The sequence below is a fragment of the Salarias fasciatus genome, chromosome 20, assembly GCF_902148845.1.
Source record: "Salarias fasciatus chromosome 20, fSalaFa1.1, whole genome shotgun sequence".
Taxonomy (NCBI): Eukaryota; Metazoa; Chordata; class Actinopteri; order Blenniiformes; family Blenniidae; genus Salarias; species Salarias fasciatus.
In genome coordinates this window covers 20,733,644-20,752,763 of record NC_043764.1, presented here as the reverse complement: position 1 = coordinate 20,752,763, position 19,120 = coordinate 20,733,644, and the positions used below count along the sequence as shown (strand labels likewise).

Sequence of the window (19,120 nt, the reverse complement as noted above, 5' to 3'; positions counted from 1 at the left end):
GCCGGCCTCAGAGGAGGCAAAGCTCAGCGTGTCACCGCTGCTAACTTCCCATCAGTGAGTCAAACGGCTGGTCGGCCATGTTTAATGCGATCAGATGCTGGCTGACACATGGCACTGACCGCAACATTGGCAGCAGAGACACTCGGCGCTAACATGATCAGAAGCACTGAGGTCATACCTACCGTCCACTCGCCGCACTTTGCAGCACTCTCCTTTCAGACGCAGTGAGGAAGTGGCTTCGTCTTTGATTGGGTAATTCCTCCCCGCCTGTTTTTACAGCTCTTTGTGCGATGTGTCGAACGCTTTAGACACAACGCTCCTCAGGCCTCTGGATGGAGCGGCGTACTGGAAGGGAGTGAATCGTGTTAATGGAATCACATCATGTATGTCTGCCTGCTGGAGTCATCTTAATCCCTCCGTTAAAAGCTGGTGCGAAGCTCGATGGTGCGTCGCGGCGTCCTCTTTCTCTCTTCATGTGGAACCCAGCATTTTTTTGTTTGATATGCATATGAGTTTAAAATAAAAGTGTGTGAAACCAACTAAGGAACCCACAGTAAAAACTTGAGCTTTTTTTTAACAGACTCTTTGGAAAGCCTTTTTTTCTTTTGCATGTTTTGTTTCGCTTGATTCACCCGAGAAGTTTTTTTTTTTTTTTTTTTCTGGGTGTTCCTCTGTGTCCCGTCTTTTGATAAGCAGGTGCCGTTTTGTTTCTCTTGGCTCCACCTCCTCCTCTCTCTCTGCTCAAGCTGTGACCTGCTTTGCCAGGGGAGTGCAATCCCCTCTCTCTCTCTCTCTCTCTCTCTCCCTCTCTCTCTCTCTCTCTCTCTCTCTCTCTACCTCCGGTGCCAGGTCTTTGTCATCGGTGTCAGTGAATAGGAGAGTGACACCTGTCTGAAGCCGCCCCGATGCCCCCCTCCACGCCGTGTCCCGTCTTTAGCGGCACAGCTGGCGTGTTTCTCTGGGACTCACCCAAACTGGCATCATGCGTGTCCATGTGGGGGCTTCTCACACCAGCTGTCAGCCTTTTGTAGGTGGCTCTGATCGCCTGGAATGACTGACTCTCCGAGCATGTGGCTTCACAATAGCTGGTATTTTCTACCACACCCATCTGTACTCAGCAGCGGAGTGGAGTTAAAGAGCTGTATGACTCTACAAATCTGCTTCACATGGCTGGAACACCTTTAAAAGTTGTGCACAGTGATATTATTGCTGTGTGAAATAGCCTGCAGCAGATTTTGGGTGTGATGGCTGGACCTGTCCTCTGTGTAACACATATTTTGGTGAGCTCCACCAGCTGATATCCTGTGTTTCAGGGATTTGCCCCCTGCTGGCTGCTCGTCGTACAGATCACTGCCGGTGCTGGAGCTTCTCCTGTCTGTTAGACCTTGATCTTGTTACTGCACAAGAGTCATTAGATCTAATAAGCTCCACTTACTGAGTTTATGTTGTAATTACTGGTTTTAATTGCTGCTTTCTGCGTTTCTGTGACTGTTTTACTGCAGTGCTGATTTTTTTGAAAGGCGTCACCAGCTGTTCATTTGTGTTTTGTGCAGGATAAATGAACATAATCTTAACAGAAATGGCAGAAGTCCATTTCTCACTGAATTTGCAGAATCCCGTCCCAACTTCTTTCTCTTCGTTTCAGTATTACTGCATGTGATACGCAGCGATGTAATGATTGCACGTTTGTCTGGTTTTAAATAACAGATGGTCCGTGTTGAGGGGTGTCATATGACAAACTGCGACGTGCAATTCCTCAAACTCAAGTAAAAAGGATCTCCAAAGCAAGAGTTTACAGGACAGAAATGCTCGTTCAAATAATAGTCAAAATAAACTTTATTTTAGCTGACAAGTGTCACTTGTGAATTCTTATTTTATTTCTAACACAAATCTCTTGATTTAAACTCAGTAACAGAATCAACAGATTGTTTATTTTTCAAACTCGCTGTTTCTTACAGGGCAAACTTCAAAGTATGACGGATGATTTTGAATTGTGGGGAGACTTTACCTCGAGAAAATCTAGTATTGCTGACCTTTTGTCAATAAAAGAGTTATTACAGTTATTAGTTATTACACCATTTCAGTTTGAAACCACAGTTACCTCTTTTCATTAGTTTGACAAAGCCTCCTTCACTTCTCTCAGAAACAGTCAGTGGGTTTTGCAGACTCACATGTTCTCCTCTTCCTCCTTTTTCTAACCAACCGTCACGACACTAGAGTCAACTTTCGTTTTTATTTGTTGTTGAAATTCTTTGATTTCTGCATCATCTCATGCCTCTTGCTCAGTGAATAAAAATAGAAGTGTTGCGTATGTATCTCAGTGGTGAAACTACGATGCTGGTGAACTCTGACCTCTTGTCAAAGCAGCCTGTCTCTGATGCTCCCCTCTGCTTGCAACACGCCGCCCCTGACTCCCAGCGCCGGCGACAACACATGTATTTATTAGTTCATGCATGTTTTACTAGTGATCCTCCCAGACTCAGCTCTTCCTCACTCTTCCCCCCTGCAGGCGTTCCTACCAGCCTCTCAGGCACCTTTTAATCCTCTAACGTTGTGATCTCATTAATACACCCTCACTGCGTTCTCACCCATTAACACACTTGATTCAAGCACTTCTGATTCAATCAGTTTTTCTTCTGTGTTTTGCTCGACTGTCCGCGCCGCGATCTCCTCTCACGCTGTTTTAACCCTCAACAGAACAACGACAACGAGACGCCGCTGCACTGCGCCGCCCAGTACGGCCACTCGCAGGTGGTGCGGCTCCTGCTGGAGGAGCTGACGGACCCCACCATGAGGAACAACAAGTTCGAGACCCCGCTGGACCTGGCCGCGCTGTACGGCCGGCTGGAAGTGGTCAAGCTGCTGCTCACCGCCCACCCCAACCTGCTCAGCTGCAACACCAAGAAACACACGCCGCTGCATCTGGCCTCCCGGAACGGCCACCTGTCCGTGGTGGGCGTGCTGCTGGACGCTGGCATGGACATCAACTACGAGGTGTGCTTTCCCCTCAGTGTGTGTGTGTGTGTGTGTGTATGTGTGTGCGCATATGCATCCAGGCCGTCGGGTTTGCCTCAGTGTTTCTTAATGTACTGTCATGGCCCAAATCATGTTGGGGTAAGTTAATCTGTTCTTGCAGCACTTCCTCAGCCTGCCTCCCACTAAAGCTATGAGATTAAATGTAAAACTCTTAAGCCCTCAGTTTGCAAAAGGAACTGCTGTGTTATCAAAGCGGAGCTGGCCTTGCTCCCCCTGGTGGGCCCTTGGGCTCTGACTCTTTATCAAACCGTGCCACCCATCTGTCTGGAGATACTCCGTCCCGCTTCCCTCTGAATTCAAGGTGTGGGGTCTGTGCAGCATCCTCCAGGCTCCGCATCCTGCAGGTTTCAATTAGCATGGCCCTGTGAGGAATAAAGTGGTCTGCTTTGATTCCTCACCCACATAATTTGTCAATAAAACAGTGGACCATGTGGCAGGCATTAAAGCAAATGTTGCTGTATACTGTTTATCTTGGCTACTTTAGATAACCGCGTAGCAGAAGGGATTGTTCAGCAAGCACAAAATAAGTGTTCAGGAGTTTTCATTTCTTTATTTCGTCAGACATGAATTTATGTAAATCTGCCGTCTTCGATAGGACGATGTAACCCAAAACCGTCTGTTACTGTCCTTAACTGCCACCAACATTCATGCTTAAAACATAAAAACTCGAATATCCTCCAGATCATCATCCAAAATCCTCAATAAACTGCAATACAAACTGAACTCTGCTCTCAGATCTCTCACCTGTCTATTTCTTTGATCTGGAGAGCATCCCTGGTTCCCTGCCAGTGGCGTTTTCAACATACTCAGTTGAAAATGGTGTTTATCACCCCAAAACCCTCCATAACCTTCTGCCTTTCTAATCTTCTCCATCTCACGCTCATCCTTCCTGCTCTGATGGAAACTCACTCCAAGATTCGTCACCGGACCTCAGAGGACAGAGCTTTTCCCTCTTCAGCCTTCTTGAGAAACATTATCAGAAACTAGAATAGTCACATATAGCTGTATAGGTCCCTTCTTTAATCGTCCAGCTGCTTTTGAGACCTTGTGTATGTAAATGCATTTGGTTTGAAGGTGTCTTATCTTTTGTATTTCTGATTTAATTTTATTTTGGAACTTTTTTTTGGAAAATGATATCTTACGTTATTAAAACATTTTAGGTACGTATCTCTCTTCGGCTCATCTTTTTCTCTGTGTGTTCTTGTTTTCACGTGCAGACGGAAAAAGGCAGTGCGCTCCACGAAGCTGCGCTATTTGGCAAGATAGACGTGGTACAGAAACTCCTCAGTGCAGGTCAGACCTAAAAACCACGCAAGACATGACTCGATGCGTCTTTTGAAGTTAGCTGAAAGCACCTTCCCGCTGCCTGTAGTGATTGATTCTGATGTGATTGGTCAGGTATCGACGTGAACATCGTGGATCAGAAGGGACTGACGGCGCTGGACACTGTCAAAGACATGCCGTCTCAGAAGAGCAGGCAGATCGCCGCGCTCATCCTAGGTGACGACCACACGATTCTGTGTGAAATACCTTCTTTCCGTCGCATCAAACGGCGGTGATACAACGTCCTGATCATTGCAGGTCACATGACTGGAAAACCTCCCGACATCGACCTCCCTCCTCCACCGATACCTCCGCCTCAGGAGAGCCCCAGCCCGCGGAAGAAGGGTCAGATTCTACAAATGTTTATACCGTTACCGTTTGGACATACTTTGAGAGAGATTCCTCCTGGAACTGTTTACCAAGGCGCTGAGTTTTAGTTGTTTTGTTTCGTAGGGGACCTGGAGAAGGTGAGCGAGCTGATCTCGGGGCTGGCCCCGGGGCCCGAGGAGGAGAGCCCGTATGAAGCTCTGTTTGAAGCCACTTCCTGCCACTCTCTGGACAGCCTCACCAGCGGAAAGTCTTCAGACAGAGACTCGGGAAGGCCCGATAGTGAAGCCGGCAAGGTCGGTAGACACTCACCTGAAACCCCCAAACACACACACTAGAGAGGGACTCACAGGTTTTAATAGGAGGTGGAACACTGAGCCCCCACTAGAGGGAGACGGTGGTCCTGTTTGGAGGAGACTGGGCTCCAGAAACCCCTCAGAATAGCTATTCTTGTGTTTCAGAATGTGCTTTCATTCTTGTGTTGATTCAAATGTTTTATTAGATCCGAAATTTCTCGCCGTTTACAGAAGGACCGCCTGGGCCACTCGTCGCACGTTCCTGGTCACGAGGAGGAGGTGAGCTCAGAGGTGAGGAGCAACGATCTAAACATCTGAAATATTTTGTTGTCGGCCGTCACTGGTCCTGCTTGTGGTGTGAAAGCCTTTTGAAATTAACTGAGCTGACAGTTTGTTCATGGTTTGTTAGTGCAACAATGCAGAGGATGTTGGAAAATGATTATCTGTCACAGAGAACCAGATTTCTTCATGGCTGCTGCACTGTTCACTGTAGTTGCTATTAAATATTAAAGAGAACTGTAAGAGCAGTGGAAAAGAAGTCACGGCCAAGTCAGAGAGTATATTCGGTGTAAGATATGGCTGATACTAGTGGCTGTTTGGTCATTTATATTTGATTCTTAAAAATATTTAGATGCTAAATAATCATTTCAGGACATGTTTGAATTTTCTTTTTACCTGGTTAAGAGTGAGGCATTCTTATCATGTGATGTTGTTTAATATACGCTCAGATTTTCTGCATTCACGATCGGATGAAGGGGAACTGGTTTTGCGGTTTTGCAGTTAGAACATTAAGTTTTGCACTGAAATGAAAATCAATATTATATTAAAGAAAACAGTTTGAATGAGACAAAATAAAGTGTTGATGTCGACGTAAATAAAATTCTGTGGATGTGCTGCTGGTGCTTTTCACAAAGTAAGCCAGTTTGCCGACTGGCCTCCAGCCGGTTTAATCTTGCAGTACAAGCTTACACCACAAGATGGTGTGTTGAGTCAGTCAGAGAAGCTGCAGGAGGAGTAATTGACACAACAGTGGATGAAGCACGAGACTTACAACACAGTGACGCAGTCTGCATGGTGAACATGTGTAAACCGTTACTGTTACTAATGTGGACCACTGCGACTCCAGACCATAAAGCCAAACACAAAAATCTGAGCGCCATGTGAACGACACACTAATGACTCAACGCCACCACCTCGTGTTCAACAGTAGGATGATTTATACCCTACAGCGTGGTTCTCTCAACTTTTGCCCAAGAGAAGACACACTTGACTTTTTGCATTTAAATGAATTACTGTGATTCTGAAATGATCTTTTAAATGAAACGTTGCTCTCCTTTTGCTTCTTTGCGCTTTTTCTGCAGGCATTGTATACAAGCAGCAGTATTGATGAGAGAGGAGAGCTGGTGGAGGAGGAGGAGGATCATACATATGAGCTGTTGCTGACTGCGCAGACCAAAGTTCCAGCACCCAGCCCGGAGCCCCCATCCCACAGAGGTGACTGTGTGCCTTTAATTTAATCTATAAACTGGAGGCAATGGGAAGGGAAAACAGTTTTTCTGCAGTTCTTTGTGTAAAGAGGCTTATCTGACAAAGAAACACTGTAGAAATAAACCTGCTGGTCACCTGACGGCCTTAATACAGGCCAGTTTAGGGAAAACACGTTGGTCGCTCTTGTATTTCAGCTTCTGTCAATGAAAGAAAGTGTCTAAAACACTCCAGTTGATACTAACAAGAATATAAAGTTTAAGCCTAAATAGTTCCTGCAACAAGTCTAAAGTATGCCGTTTGTCATGCCAAGCTGCAGAAATGAAATATTTGATTTCTGATCAGCAGCTCGTGCACGCGAACCAACCTCGCCATCACCGACTGTGCCGCACGTCAGCACACCCAACTGGCTCGTGGCCGGTGAATGGCACCGCGTGTAATTGGATTTAATAGGATTAAATTAGGAAGCCATTCTGATCTGTAGCTGTTGATGTTATAAAGCCGTCCCCTCAGGAACTTCCAGCTCGGTCAGCTTCTCCAGCGCCGTTAGAAATAACGTCACCGAGCTAAAGAGATGGAGCTTCGCCGCTGACGTTGTGAAAAATGAAACGACTTCTGTTTTTTTTTTTTTTTTTTTTTTAATACTTTTAATCATACAGAAATATTTAATAATGTGTTTTATTGCTGTGTGAAACATAGGGAGATAAATCTGGAGTTAGTCTGACATGTAGACCGATAATGTCATCATGCATTATACATGATTTCATTATACGTCACTTTAATAATCTCTCTCCAGACAATCAGAAAATGGAATAGATGGTCTGCAACTGAGTGAATTGTGATAATCATTCATCTGTCCTGACTCTGATGTTCTCTGTCTCCTCAGACGAGAATAGAACCATACAGTCTTCCAACAGTGTGCTACCTCAGGTATGAAAACCACTTTCTTTCTTTTTAAAACCTTGCTTTAAACATTTTTATCCAACTTTGTTTTGAATGTCAAAGTTCAGACTGTCCCGGCTTCACATCCGATCCTATCGTATAATGAACCTAATTTTCTCTTCATGGTCCCAGATTGAGTTATATGTCGGCAGAAGGCAGAGATCATCTTTAACCAGCCTGCCTGACTGTGTGTCTATGTAAACCTGTTTACTCTATTTATTGCAGCCATTTTATTTTATAGCCTTTTTATATCCCGCATCCAGTGAGTAGCTTTCTGTTATTATTGCTGCCACCCACCTACGACCCCCACCTGCTGCCCACAATATCTGCAAACGTCCTTTACTCGCGGCGTCTATTGGATTAACGGCGCCTCTCAGCTGCCCAATCATAATAAAAGTGCAGCACTGTGTCATCTGGGCTTTAATCTTCAGCCTCCTGAGCTCATCCGCCCTCTGGCAAACCAAAACACCATCCCTGCCACACATGCAGTGAAAACACAGTTCTGGTTTTTAGGTTCAGAACAGGTGGATAATTATTGATTTATCAGATAACTAATAACTTGGTTAATAACTTGCGTGCATGTGTGAGTGAACTCGGCTCTTCTGTTCTCCTGCAGCGTAAACCCTCTGCTCCCAACGACCTCAGAGCCCCCAGTAAGACGAAAGACAGTCTGCACCCGCCTGGACGGGCGGGCCGTCGAGCCAGCGGAGGTGAGTAACATCACTTCAGAGACTTCGGTCACCTAATAAGGCCCAGCTGCGGCTGCTGGCAGCGCCGCGAGGCTCTGCAGGAAAGATGAACCGGACACGTCAGACGGGAAGAATCACAAGCGAGGCGCGTCGAGAGAAATGCATCCGAGTTCGATGCATCCGAGATGGGCCGGCTCGGATTAGCGCCGCCGTGGCATGCTTGATTGGCGTTCTCGAGGCCCCGCCGAGCGGATTTGGCTCGTTGAGGGCGGGCTGATTGACATTCTCTGGCAAGCGGGCGAAACTCGTTTCCGTTGCCAATATGAAAGTGAATCCTTGATCAGATTGTGACGTTCCTCTCTCTGAAGCAAGGCCCAGCTTAACGCTGGATGTGCCACGTCATCCAGTCAAGCATGCAGCGGAGATGGCGCACACTCATACAGATATCTCCATTGAATAAATAGATTTGTGGAGAATGTTACTGGTTGCTGTTTTCACTTCACAGCAGGAAATGTCTGCCTTTAAACAAATAGTTTTGTGGTGATTGCTCTTTTCCTTTTGGCAAAATAATGTTGTTTTGATTAACAAGAGAAAGTACATCACTAATAACAGTAATCCGCTCCGTACATGATAAAATATTAAAAGATAATTAAAAACACAGCAGTTTACAGCAAGTGGCCATTTAGTGTGAGTACAGTTGTAAAAGATGAGGCCATGGGCTGCCCATGATCATGCCTGCAGGCCTACAGAGGAGACACATCTGAACGTTATAATGTCATAATAAGCGCAGCCGCTCTACTTTGAAAATTGTATCAGTCATTTAAAGTGTTTGATATGAAATGCAAAAGATGACGCTCAAAGCAGAAGATGAGTGTTTTTGTACCGAACATGAAATATTTTTTGAACATTCAAATAGAGATTGAATGGGTTTGAATACTTCTTCAAGTGTTTTTGGTTTTTTTTCCCCCAATGGAAGGAATTTTTGAGATCTAAAATAATAAGTGATGGATTTGTTTGAGGTGAAGTCCAGTGTCAGCTGATTTAACCAACTAGTACAATGCATAGTATTTAGGATCTGGTTTAGCTTTATAAGTGAATTTAGTCATGCTTTGGGTTTTCTATGGGGTAAATTCACTAAAGTCTATTCATGTTCATAATTTGACCAATAACTCATCCTTAAATTGTCATAAACTGTTTGACAAACTCATAATTCTGGATATGCTAACTAAGAAGTTTCTTCATACATTTATATTCTTGTTAATGGGTGCTATAAACTGTCATTGAGCTCCAGACTGAGCACGGCCTCTGTAACACATAAACTCTTGACTGCAGCAACTCACTTGTCTGAAATGAAGAAAAGTCCTGAAATCATCAGCTGTCAAACTCTAACCATCGCTGACCTCCTTCCAGGATAATTGATGGAGAAGTGATAATGCTTCATGTTTAAACATGATCAAATTTTCTTTGATGATCCACATAAAGATCCTGCTGCTGTCTGATCCTGCAGGCATTTAATAAACTCAGAGGACAAACTTCCGCACGCAACAAATTCAACCCCCTCGGTGAAAACCATGGAGACACATCTTTAGAAGATTAAGAGCGAGCGCTACACCGCTGACATAAATAAATCTGAATTTAGTGGTTCAACAACACTCTCGGTTTCATCTTCTTCACGTTATAAATGTGGCTGACAAAGCTTTGTTTAAAGGCCAACACGCCTTTGGACACACAGATGGGTATTTGGAATCGAATCGGCTCCAGATTGTGAAAATGACAACCGAAGAACATTTGCAGAAACATTTGCGCCGCACTTGTGGTTGGGCGGATAAATGTGCACGCAGTTTAGTTTTGGCGGAGTCATTATTCCTCTTTGAGCTGACACATGACCCCCTGTGAACAGCCTGGCCGTCAGCTGGTGGACCGTAATGAGTTTAAACATTAAGATGTGATTATTACCCAACAAGAGCAATATTCACTTTAGTGAAATATGATTTGTCACAAGAACACACTCGGGATTTGACAAAGGGAGTGAGAGAAGTGCAAAATACTTTAAGCGTGTGTGGTCAGTCTCAGTTATAGTGTATTTCCCCTTTTTAAAAGCCACAAAACTAAAAGTTTAGGGGTTTTTTTTTTGTTGCTGCGAAGTTTAAAGTGTGTCTCCCATGTTTGTGTCTTCCGTAAACCCGTGAAGCCGGCTGATCCTACATGTTTGGTTTCACTCCTCTAGATATTTATATTTGTAACCTGATGTGCTTTTTTTTTTTTTTTTTTTATTGTGTGGTCCTGAACCCTCAGTGGGGACACGCTCTGCTGCAGGTGGAGGATATATGCACGGTCAGCGATATCATCTCTGTTTATTACCTGTCACAAACACACTGCAGCTCTCAGCAGGAATGTAGTGTTTTCCAGCATTTTCCTGCTGCTCTGTGGTATTTTATGTGTTTTCCAAAAGATCTTCCTTGCAAGTGGAAATGGCCCATAAATATCTACAGGTAGTGTTTGGGAAAAAAAAAAAAAAGCACACACACACACACACACACACACACACACACACACACACACACACACACACACACACACACACACACACACACACACACACACACATTGGGTTTCTATTGTACATGGTTATGAGCATCAGTAGAGAAGCTTGAATTTTATTGAGCTTGATGCTCGTTTAATTAACAGCCAGGGTGCAGTTTCATCCGTTCTGTTCTTTCTGTTTCAGTCGTTTTACAGTTTCTGGGCTGCTGGGTGTTAGTTTCCGAGATGTGTGTTCGCTTCTGTTATTAAGTACAACACTCCAGAGGAGCTGCCACAGCTGGACCTCGAAGTGATCGAGACAGAAAGTACTTGTTCTGTTGTGTCACAGCTGTGTGACATGATCATTTCACATGCTGCTCAGCTGAAAACTGTATCAGAGGATGAAAATGATAACATCGTTGCACCGAGACGACTTTTTTCAATAGACTGTGCTGCATCTGTTTTTTTTTTGTCATTTTTTTTTCTCGATATTTGTGCTTTTGTGCTGTTGACTTCTGGCCTCTTTGTCAATAGTTGTGGTGCAATGTTGAAGTAATAAAGTGAAATACATCCACTGTCAACACACTCTAGTGGAGTAGGAAGAGCAGAGCGTGCATGCACAGTGCATGGAAACGTTACAGCTCAGATTGTTTAGATTGCAATGAAAAAATGATGAATTTGTATTGTAAGGTGCATCCATGATGACAAACACACAAATACATGATTGCATCGTTGTGCTTGATATTGAGATCGATGCTGCTGCTGATATGTTTTACCTCTTATTTGACATTGTTCCCTTCCGGTCAATCCACCCGAGTAAGCCCCATTAAGGGTTAAGAGAAGCATCCGACCACAGAGCTAAACTGATGATAAAAGAACAAATGGCATGTTGGGATACAGCGATCGCTACCGAAAAGTAACAAAATGTTCTCACTCATCACTGTTGGGCCTACGTATCTTCTCTCATCTCATTCAGCTGAAATCACACCGAGTCTGTCTCGACACATGGATATTAAGAAGAGCCTGGACTTTGTCGTGGTTTCTGTAGTTCGAACACTAATATTGCTTTTAGTGTGGTTTTTGGATAGTCCTTTGTTATGCTGTGCATTATCCATGAGCTGGATTGTAAAAGAAGTAGTGGCAGCTGTGTGCAGGCAGAGAGATGTTTATGTGACTTTTGGCAGGAGAGAAATTGAGTGTTTAGATTGAGCTTCCAGCATGACGGATGAACAGTTTGATTAGATGTTCAATGAATCCTTCTGTCACTACAGTTCCTCCTCTCGTGTCTCTGTCAGAAACTTAAAGTAAAACAAGTATCGACAAGTTCCTTGACACCCAGATATTCGTCAAGATGAAGTGAATAAAACGGCAAAGCGTTTTGAGCTCTGCAGCCGGCCGTGAATCTGCAACCCAAACATGACGTTAGGCGTGAGAAATGGACCCGTCGCTGCCAAATGAAACGCACATGTCACATCTGTGGTGATCTCACCCTTCCGTAAGAGCGACGAGCACATCGGTCTGTGTTTTTGTAGCGTTTCCTGTACGTTTTTTCCACCGTGGCGTCGAACAAACGGGGCTGTGGTCTCCTCAAGGGTTAACACTCCATGTGCAAATGTTGGAACCGCTCTGATGTGCTCATAGGGCGTTCACACTCCCCAGCTGCCAAGGAGAGGGTGGGTGTTTTGGCTGTGATCTTGCCATGTGTGTGCAGTACACTCACTCACCCCTCATAACACACACAAACACCCTCTCACACACTTTCTGTGTCCAAGTATTCGGTAACTTGTGAAAGTGGAGGTCAGGGCGTTGCTCGGCACACACCCTCGCCACAAATGGTCCCTGAAAAGGTAATGAGGGACGTTTAGAGACCTCAGTAGAGATAGTACGCGCTCGCAAAGTGCTCTTTTGATGCTTTCCCTCTTTAGGCGACAGCACAGCTGAGCATGTTCAACACGAAACTGTTGCTGTTGTGAAGGACAAACAAAGTGCTGCGACAGGTCACTACTTTCCTGTGGTGTCACTGCTCCAGATTCCCTGTCACCAAACACCCCTGACCCTGTCACCCTGGCAGAGACAGAGACTGTCCACACACACACTCACACACACACACACACACACATGCGCGCTCCTGCACCATGTGTCACAGGACTAATTATCAGGAGTCTGCCTGCTGGAGGATAGGGTGATTCAAATTTCCATTCCTGAGCCACCATTACGGTCCAGAATTAGAAGGCAGAAAACACAGAGGGTTGTTGGTCACGCAGCAGACAACAGCACGCATCACAGCAGTGCACAGAACGAGGACTGCACGAGTGGGCAGAGCGGTGGGAGTTCTTCTTTTTTCCCTTCCCTTAAAGCCAGACCGTGGATGACTGCAGGCACTGTCAAGCCGCGGCTGATTTGATTGCCGAAAAGAGGCTTAGGTGGCTGTAATTCCTCGGGGAGAGGGAGGAGGAAAATCTAATTGTTTTTAATTGCATTTCTGTTTAGCTTTATTAAGGAGTTGTTTTTCATTGGAGAAGGCATCCAGTGTAAGTTTCACTCCTTTTTAGTAACATTTCTGTGGTCTTTGATGAGTTTTGTTTTGCATACTCTGCTGTGTCAGTTGTGTCTGAGTACTCAGTGATTGTATTTCATGTATGTATCTGTATGGACGTGTGTTCAAAGCTTCAGGGATGTATTAGCTCAGAAAAAAAAAAAGAGCGTCAGGGCCTCTGAGGTGAAGCTATGCACAAATTTGACTCGGTTCAACTCCCGTTACAACATACATGCAGCCGGGCCCCAGGAGATAGACGTCAGACGGCTGCAAGCTGTGTTTGGTATTCAGTTATTTCTCCAGCCAACAGACGCCTTCTCTTTGCTCAGTCTCGTCCTCTCGCTGTTTTTCTCTCCGTCACTCCCGGTAGGAAACAATTACAGATCTGTTTGGAGGCTTGTGTGGGTGGTTTCTTATTAGCCCTGCGCTAAAGAGCAGCCCCTCAGTTGGAAGTCCACTTCGCAGCCCTGACAAACTACTTTCCTTCCTCCCTTGCTGATCTTTCTCCCGTTTCTTTTCCCCTCCAGAGAACGTCCAGCTCAGCCAGGATCAGGGAGCAGGTGTCCCGGAGCAGTTCACCGGCCTGCTGCACGGATCCTCTCCAGTCTTCGACTGCCGCGACGAGCCCTTCAGGCTTCCGGGTGTCGCGCCGCCCAAACAAGGAGAGCCGGAGTCCGTAAAACCCGCCAAGGTAAAAGAGGAAGCAGCAGCAGCGGCGGCGGCACCGCCACCTAACCGCCCCAGCATGGCCGCCATCCTGACAGACTGCGACCCCAAAGCAATTTATGCGACTGTGAACAAGGAGCCCAGAGACTCGGGGGCCGGGGCCGGGAGGATGCGGCCTCCCGGGGACCTGAAGCTGGCGCGCAGCCTGTCCAAGTCGGACTCCGACCTGCTGGTGTCGCCTCCTAGTGAGGAGGAAGGAGGACTGGGGAACCGAAGCGAGTCCGTTTCTAACTGTAGCACCGGCAAGAAGAGGCTGGAGAAATCGCCGTCTTTCACGTCAGAATGGGACGAGGTAAGTTTTTTTTAAACTTTGCTACCCTCAATTATGACTTGGTGTGAACATTCTGAAGTTAACGGGTTAAATTCGGCATCTTTCATCGGTCATCATCTTTAATAACACAGTTATACGAGAAATGATAATGATTACAAAAGTTAAAACCATAGGAGGGACTAATATTATGAGGAACACATGCCATTTATGAATACAGTTTATACACAAATAAAAATGGTTTATGTCATCTGTGGACGTATTGCATAACCTAAATGGATGCCAGATGTTTGAGCACATTGTCTCCATTTTCTCTTCTGTGCAACGTCTTCTCTTCGTAAATTAATTTGAGCTGCAGGCACAAGACATTTCACCTCGACAACCACTGGATGAAAGCTGCAAACAGCTCTGTTTACTGTAGCCAGCCACAAATATCCTGCTGTCCTCCTGTTGACTCAAAGCCCACCTGTCGCTGCCTGGTGGGAAACGCTCCACTCCAACTTCTCTTGCAAGCAAAGATTAATAGAAATGTTCCAGATCCGGGTTTGTTGCTGCTCGGGTTGGTTAATCCACGGCACACGCTCATATCGGCGCACGCACACACTGCTATGAAAGGTCGTCGTACTACCAACCTCATCGCTTGAAGCTGAATTTTTTTTTTGATGGTTTTTCTGTGTTGAAATGGTTATTTTCAGTTCCTCCGTGGTATTTCTTGTTTGTCGCCACAGTTTTAGTGTTCGTAACTAAATATATCAACCCCTTGGTTCAGCTCGGTAATGCTTTGTCTGGGATGCAGATAGAGAGCCGCAGTCAGGAGAGATTAGAGAGGACAAGACGATGGGGATAAAACGACTGAGAGGCTGAAAGAATGAGACGAGATTTGGAGCTTGAGATTCAGGGAGGACTCGGAGGCTGCCGGCTCTCTCCTCAGCTCATCCCTCCTCCTCGTCTAAAGCCTTCAGACTCAAACCTGACTCTCAGTATAGAGGCGTGCACAATCTGTCACACAAACAGCACAGAAAGCACACGACTGAAAACACACGTCGCAGGAAAAATATACTTATTCTGAAGTTTGTAGGCAGTTTTTTGCATCAACGAAGAAAGCCGAAGTGACTATATGATTAAGGGAAAATCTACAGACAAGGCTGAATATCATTTGACTTAAATTCTAAACAGTAAATGTGAAAGCCTCATTGAGCAGAGTCAAACAAGCCTGAGCAGCTGACCAGACTGGCTCTCTCACCGATTTCCTTCAACAATCATTTTATTGTTGGCAGAATTAAAAATATCTGCTAAGCTTCTCGGCTAAGTTTTAGCTAAGCTTCCCGCAAGTGTCTCAGCAATTTTCCCCTTTATTGTTTCTGTTCTGCTCCGTCTCTCTTACTGGGAAAATACATTTCTCTGAGAGCTGCAGCCTCGTCCACAAGAGATGGCTCACGTTTCATTTTATTTTTTATATGATGCTTCACCGTCTCGAGCTCGGATAGCACTGAAAACGCTTCCCCTCTCCAGGGTGAGGAGATTGTATTGCTGCCTAGTGTTCCTTTACATGACCCCATCCGAACAACCACGGAGAGCTGAGATAATAGCAGCCCTGAGGTCGATATCTTGGCTTCTGTGGGCCGGGGCTTTTACGCAGGTGGCCAGACTCTGATATGCTGCCGACTTGTAACACTGATTGAATAATTAGATACTGGTCAGCTGAGAGTCTCAAGCTTTTAGGGCTCCTCTTTCTGCCATGGTTTTTCCTTTGCGTTTGGGACTGCACATAAGTAAATATGAATTATGCATGGTGTTTGCAGCTTTTTTGCGTAGCCCTATCGGGTTTATAGCCTCCTCCGAAGACATAACATTGCGCCTGCTCTTCTAATTAGCTCATTTGCTCATCGCCACTGTGAAAGTGGGACATCATTATTTGTCACTTGCCTCCATAAACTGCCAGATGTTGAGTCGATGCTGCAGCAGCACCGCAGCTCTCTGACGGACACCGATAACAGCGAGGAGGCTGCAGCTGAGGAGGACAGCCTTCGACAGGCATTTATGCACGGCGGCAAAATGACCTGATGTTTGCTCTGTGTGTAAATACTCCTGTCAACACTTCCATCTTTAGTTTCTTTCAGACGGAGAGAGGCAGTAGAAGTTCAAACATATACGTGGCCCGAAAGGAATCACAACACTTCAGGAGCTTTGCTTACCCAATATTGTGTTCAGACAACATGACCTTGTCTTTGGATTTCCTTTGAATGAAACATTTTATTTTATTCTTTACTGTTTGCAAGCATTACTGTAGTAGTGTATAGTTTTTTTTTTTTTTCAACAAAAACCAAGGAGACTAAAGTACAAACTAAAACCGACTCTCAATTTGTTCCTGTTTGCAGTGAATCAAATGCTGTGGTACAAAGACCCACTGACAATAAACTGTATAACTGTTCATTCTACAGGCTTTACCCTCGATCCAGATGATTCCCACATGTTTGAATAAGTACTACTTTAACATGAAAGGTTACAACTCGATATTTAATACAGGCAAATAACTCGAGCTGTTGAATCATACGTTTTCACTTTTGAGGTTGGATGTTCATTCAGCAAATCCTATCCAGAGGGTTGCGTATTGTAAAGAATTGTTAAAAAAATCTCACAACATTTGAATTCAGGAAATATTTTTAAAATATTCATGAAAGCTTAATACAAAAAAAAACACAAGATTTTTGTGAAAATCCAACAGTGAGGTTTAAATCCAAGTTCAAACATTGTCATTCTCCATGCAGCTCAACAGAAATCTGCTGCTGTATAATGTAAATATTATAGAATATGTCACCAGAATAAGTGAATGAAAATTCAAAAAATAGAAAGAAATGTGAAACGGATACAGTGGAGCAGAGAACAGCCTGTCAAACATGTTTACAAAAAAATACATAAAACTACTTTGATACTGTTATCTAAAAATGAATTAAAGGACAAGAAGGAAATGTGCGCCTTGAGCCTGTTTACAAAAATGTCAACATCCTCTGTCGTCCTCCAGCAAGTTCAGCTATAAACTTGGAGCCGGATGTTGGAAAGCTTTGAGTTTTTGGCCTAATTTTTGGAATAAGTAAAAGACCCGTGTCAGATTACTTTAGTTTCCAAGACATTTAAAAAATAATAATTGGATCTTATCCTGTAACATTCAGAAGTCAGTGCTTGACCGTAGAACTTGTGTGACGTGAACCCTTCTTCTGGTCGACACACCTGCAGGTGAATTTCCGAGTGATTTATGGTCTGGGATAGTGTTTTATTGTATTTGAGTAGAGCAGAAAGCAGAGCTTTTCTGATAATCTTTAGGACTGGATTTAAACCTTCCTTAGACAATTAATGACATTCTCCACTGAAAAAATCCCAAAGCTTTATCTTGTTTTACTCCATTTGTTTTCTTTATTTTCAAGCATGCACATGCAAAAGAATGGACTTTAACTGAAAAGATCACATGATATTTTCCTCGCTCTGCAGAATATTGTCATGCACTTTGGTCAAAAATAGAAAACTTTGCGTGCTTGAGCCGTTTAATCCCCCCTTTCAAAGTCTCTGGCTTCTGGTGGGTCATCGTACTGTCTGATTATCCAGTTTAATGAACACCTCTCTTCCTCTTCTGACTGCGCTCGACGGATGTGCCCACTGAGAATGTGATGGGATTAAGACGGCCACAGCTTTGCCTGTTTATTAGAAACTCCCAGAACACCTCAGCAAGCTTTAAATCTACCTCTACCTCCTCTGTTTCTGGTGTCTCCTCCCGGGTGCTTCGGCACAGACAAAGTAAAACAAGCGAACATGAAAACTGATCTGGTGGGTTAAAGATACGTGCTCGAAGAGGAGGAGCTTCAGGAGAAGGTATCGCTGTCCTCACACACCAGCGGGACCTCCCATGATGCCGCGGAGCAGGTTGCACCATCGGCTTCCAACCCAAACAAATGTTATCAATGAAACGGAGACGCACTTCAGGCAATGGCCTCATTTACTGTATGCGCTACATAAGCGTATGTTACTGAGGGAACTGGGCAGTTTTAAGTTCATCTGAATGCCCGAAGGCTTCTTTGAAGTCTTTAAGTAGGCTGCTGGCAGATTGCACTGCAGCTGATTCTTAATTATTCATTCATCCCACGGGAATGTATTTTATTTACTTTCCAGCCAGTGCTACACAATGAAATTGTTTTGGAGTTAGAATAACAACACCATTGACCTTGAAAATATCAGATTTTTCTCTCTCTCTCTCTCTCTGGGTATCAGTGCTGCTGCAGAATGAAATACGTTTGTTCCCCAAAGGAGGCTGTTAACCATGAGTTCTGCCTCGGATGCCTCTCACATATGTGCAGGCTTCTCGCAACGTTCCCTGCCGCTGCATATACAGTAGCCTGTATTTAGGTGTGAAGCAGGCTGTCAGCTCGACCAGTAGATCTTATATTCATGCCTGTCAGTGTGAATGAATTTAAAATGTAGCAGCCCTAAGCAGAAGTGTACAAAATTCAGGCTCTCTGCCTTGAAAGGAACGCTTTGAAGAAGCTGGTTGCTGTGGTTAAATTCTCCACTCTCCAGCGCTCCAGTCGCCCTGTTGTGGTACCAATGGACAACATGCAAATGAGACTGGGCATTTCTCATTCAGTAGATACTGGTGTTTATCACGGGCCTCAGCGAGCAGGCGAGATTCTTGAAAGAAATATCACTTTTGAAAGGCAAATTTTTTTGATCCAATTTCAGATCCTTTCTTAATGTTAATGAACCTGGAAGGCTATTTCTTCTCACATGAATAGCGATTTAGATGTCTGGGAGTTGTGTGCTCAAAGCAAAAGCCACGAGCCACCAATCTTTTCTTCTCTGTTTCCTTATTTCGGGGAATGAGCCTGCATTTGCTTGAAATGGAAATATTCACACCCCCGACGTAAAGTGCATAGCAAATGAGACGAATGTGTGTGTGTGTCTGTCTGTGTGTGGGGAAAGT

General features: G+C 44.7%; 1 protein-coding gene across 5 annotated transcripts in view; it reads left to right on the top strand.

Annotated features, from left to right (window-relative positions):
- anks1aa (ankyrin repeat and sterile alpha motif domain containing 1Aa) overlaps window positions 1-19,120 on the top strand; it is a 73,304-nt gene that overhangs the window by 23,722 nt on the left and 30,462 nt on the right. For all 5 annotated transcript variants that reach the window (XM_030117783.1, XM_030117784.1, XM_030117786.1 and 2 more), the window contains 10 exons: window positions 2,698-2,994; window positions 4,254-4,329; window positions 4,435-4,536; window positions 4,618-4,704; window positions 4,813-4,982; window positions 5,214-5,273; window positions 6,344-6,476; window positions 7,354-7,397; window positions 8,026-8,119; window positions 13,685-14,175. In XM_030117783.1, the coding sequence (XP_029973643.1) occupies window positions 2,698-2,994; window positions 4,254-4,329; window positions 4,435-4,536; window positions 4,618-4,704; window positions 4,813-4,982; window positions 5,214-5,273; window positions 6,344-6,476; window positions 7,354-7,397; window positions 8,026-8,119; window positions 13,685-14,175 (1,554 nt within the window). The remainder of the gene's footprint in view (window positions 1-2,697; window positions 2,995-4,253; window positions 4,330-4,434; window positions 4,537-4,617; window positions 4,705-4,812; window positions 4,983-5,213; window positions 5,274-6,343; window positions 6,477-7,353; window positions 7,398-8,025; window positions 8,120-13,684; window positions 14,176-19,120) is intronic.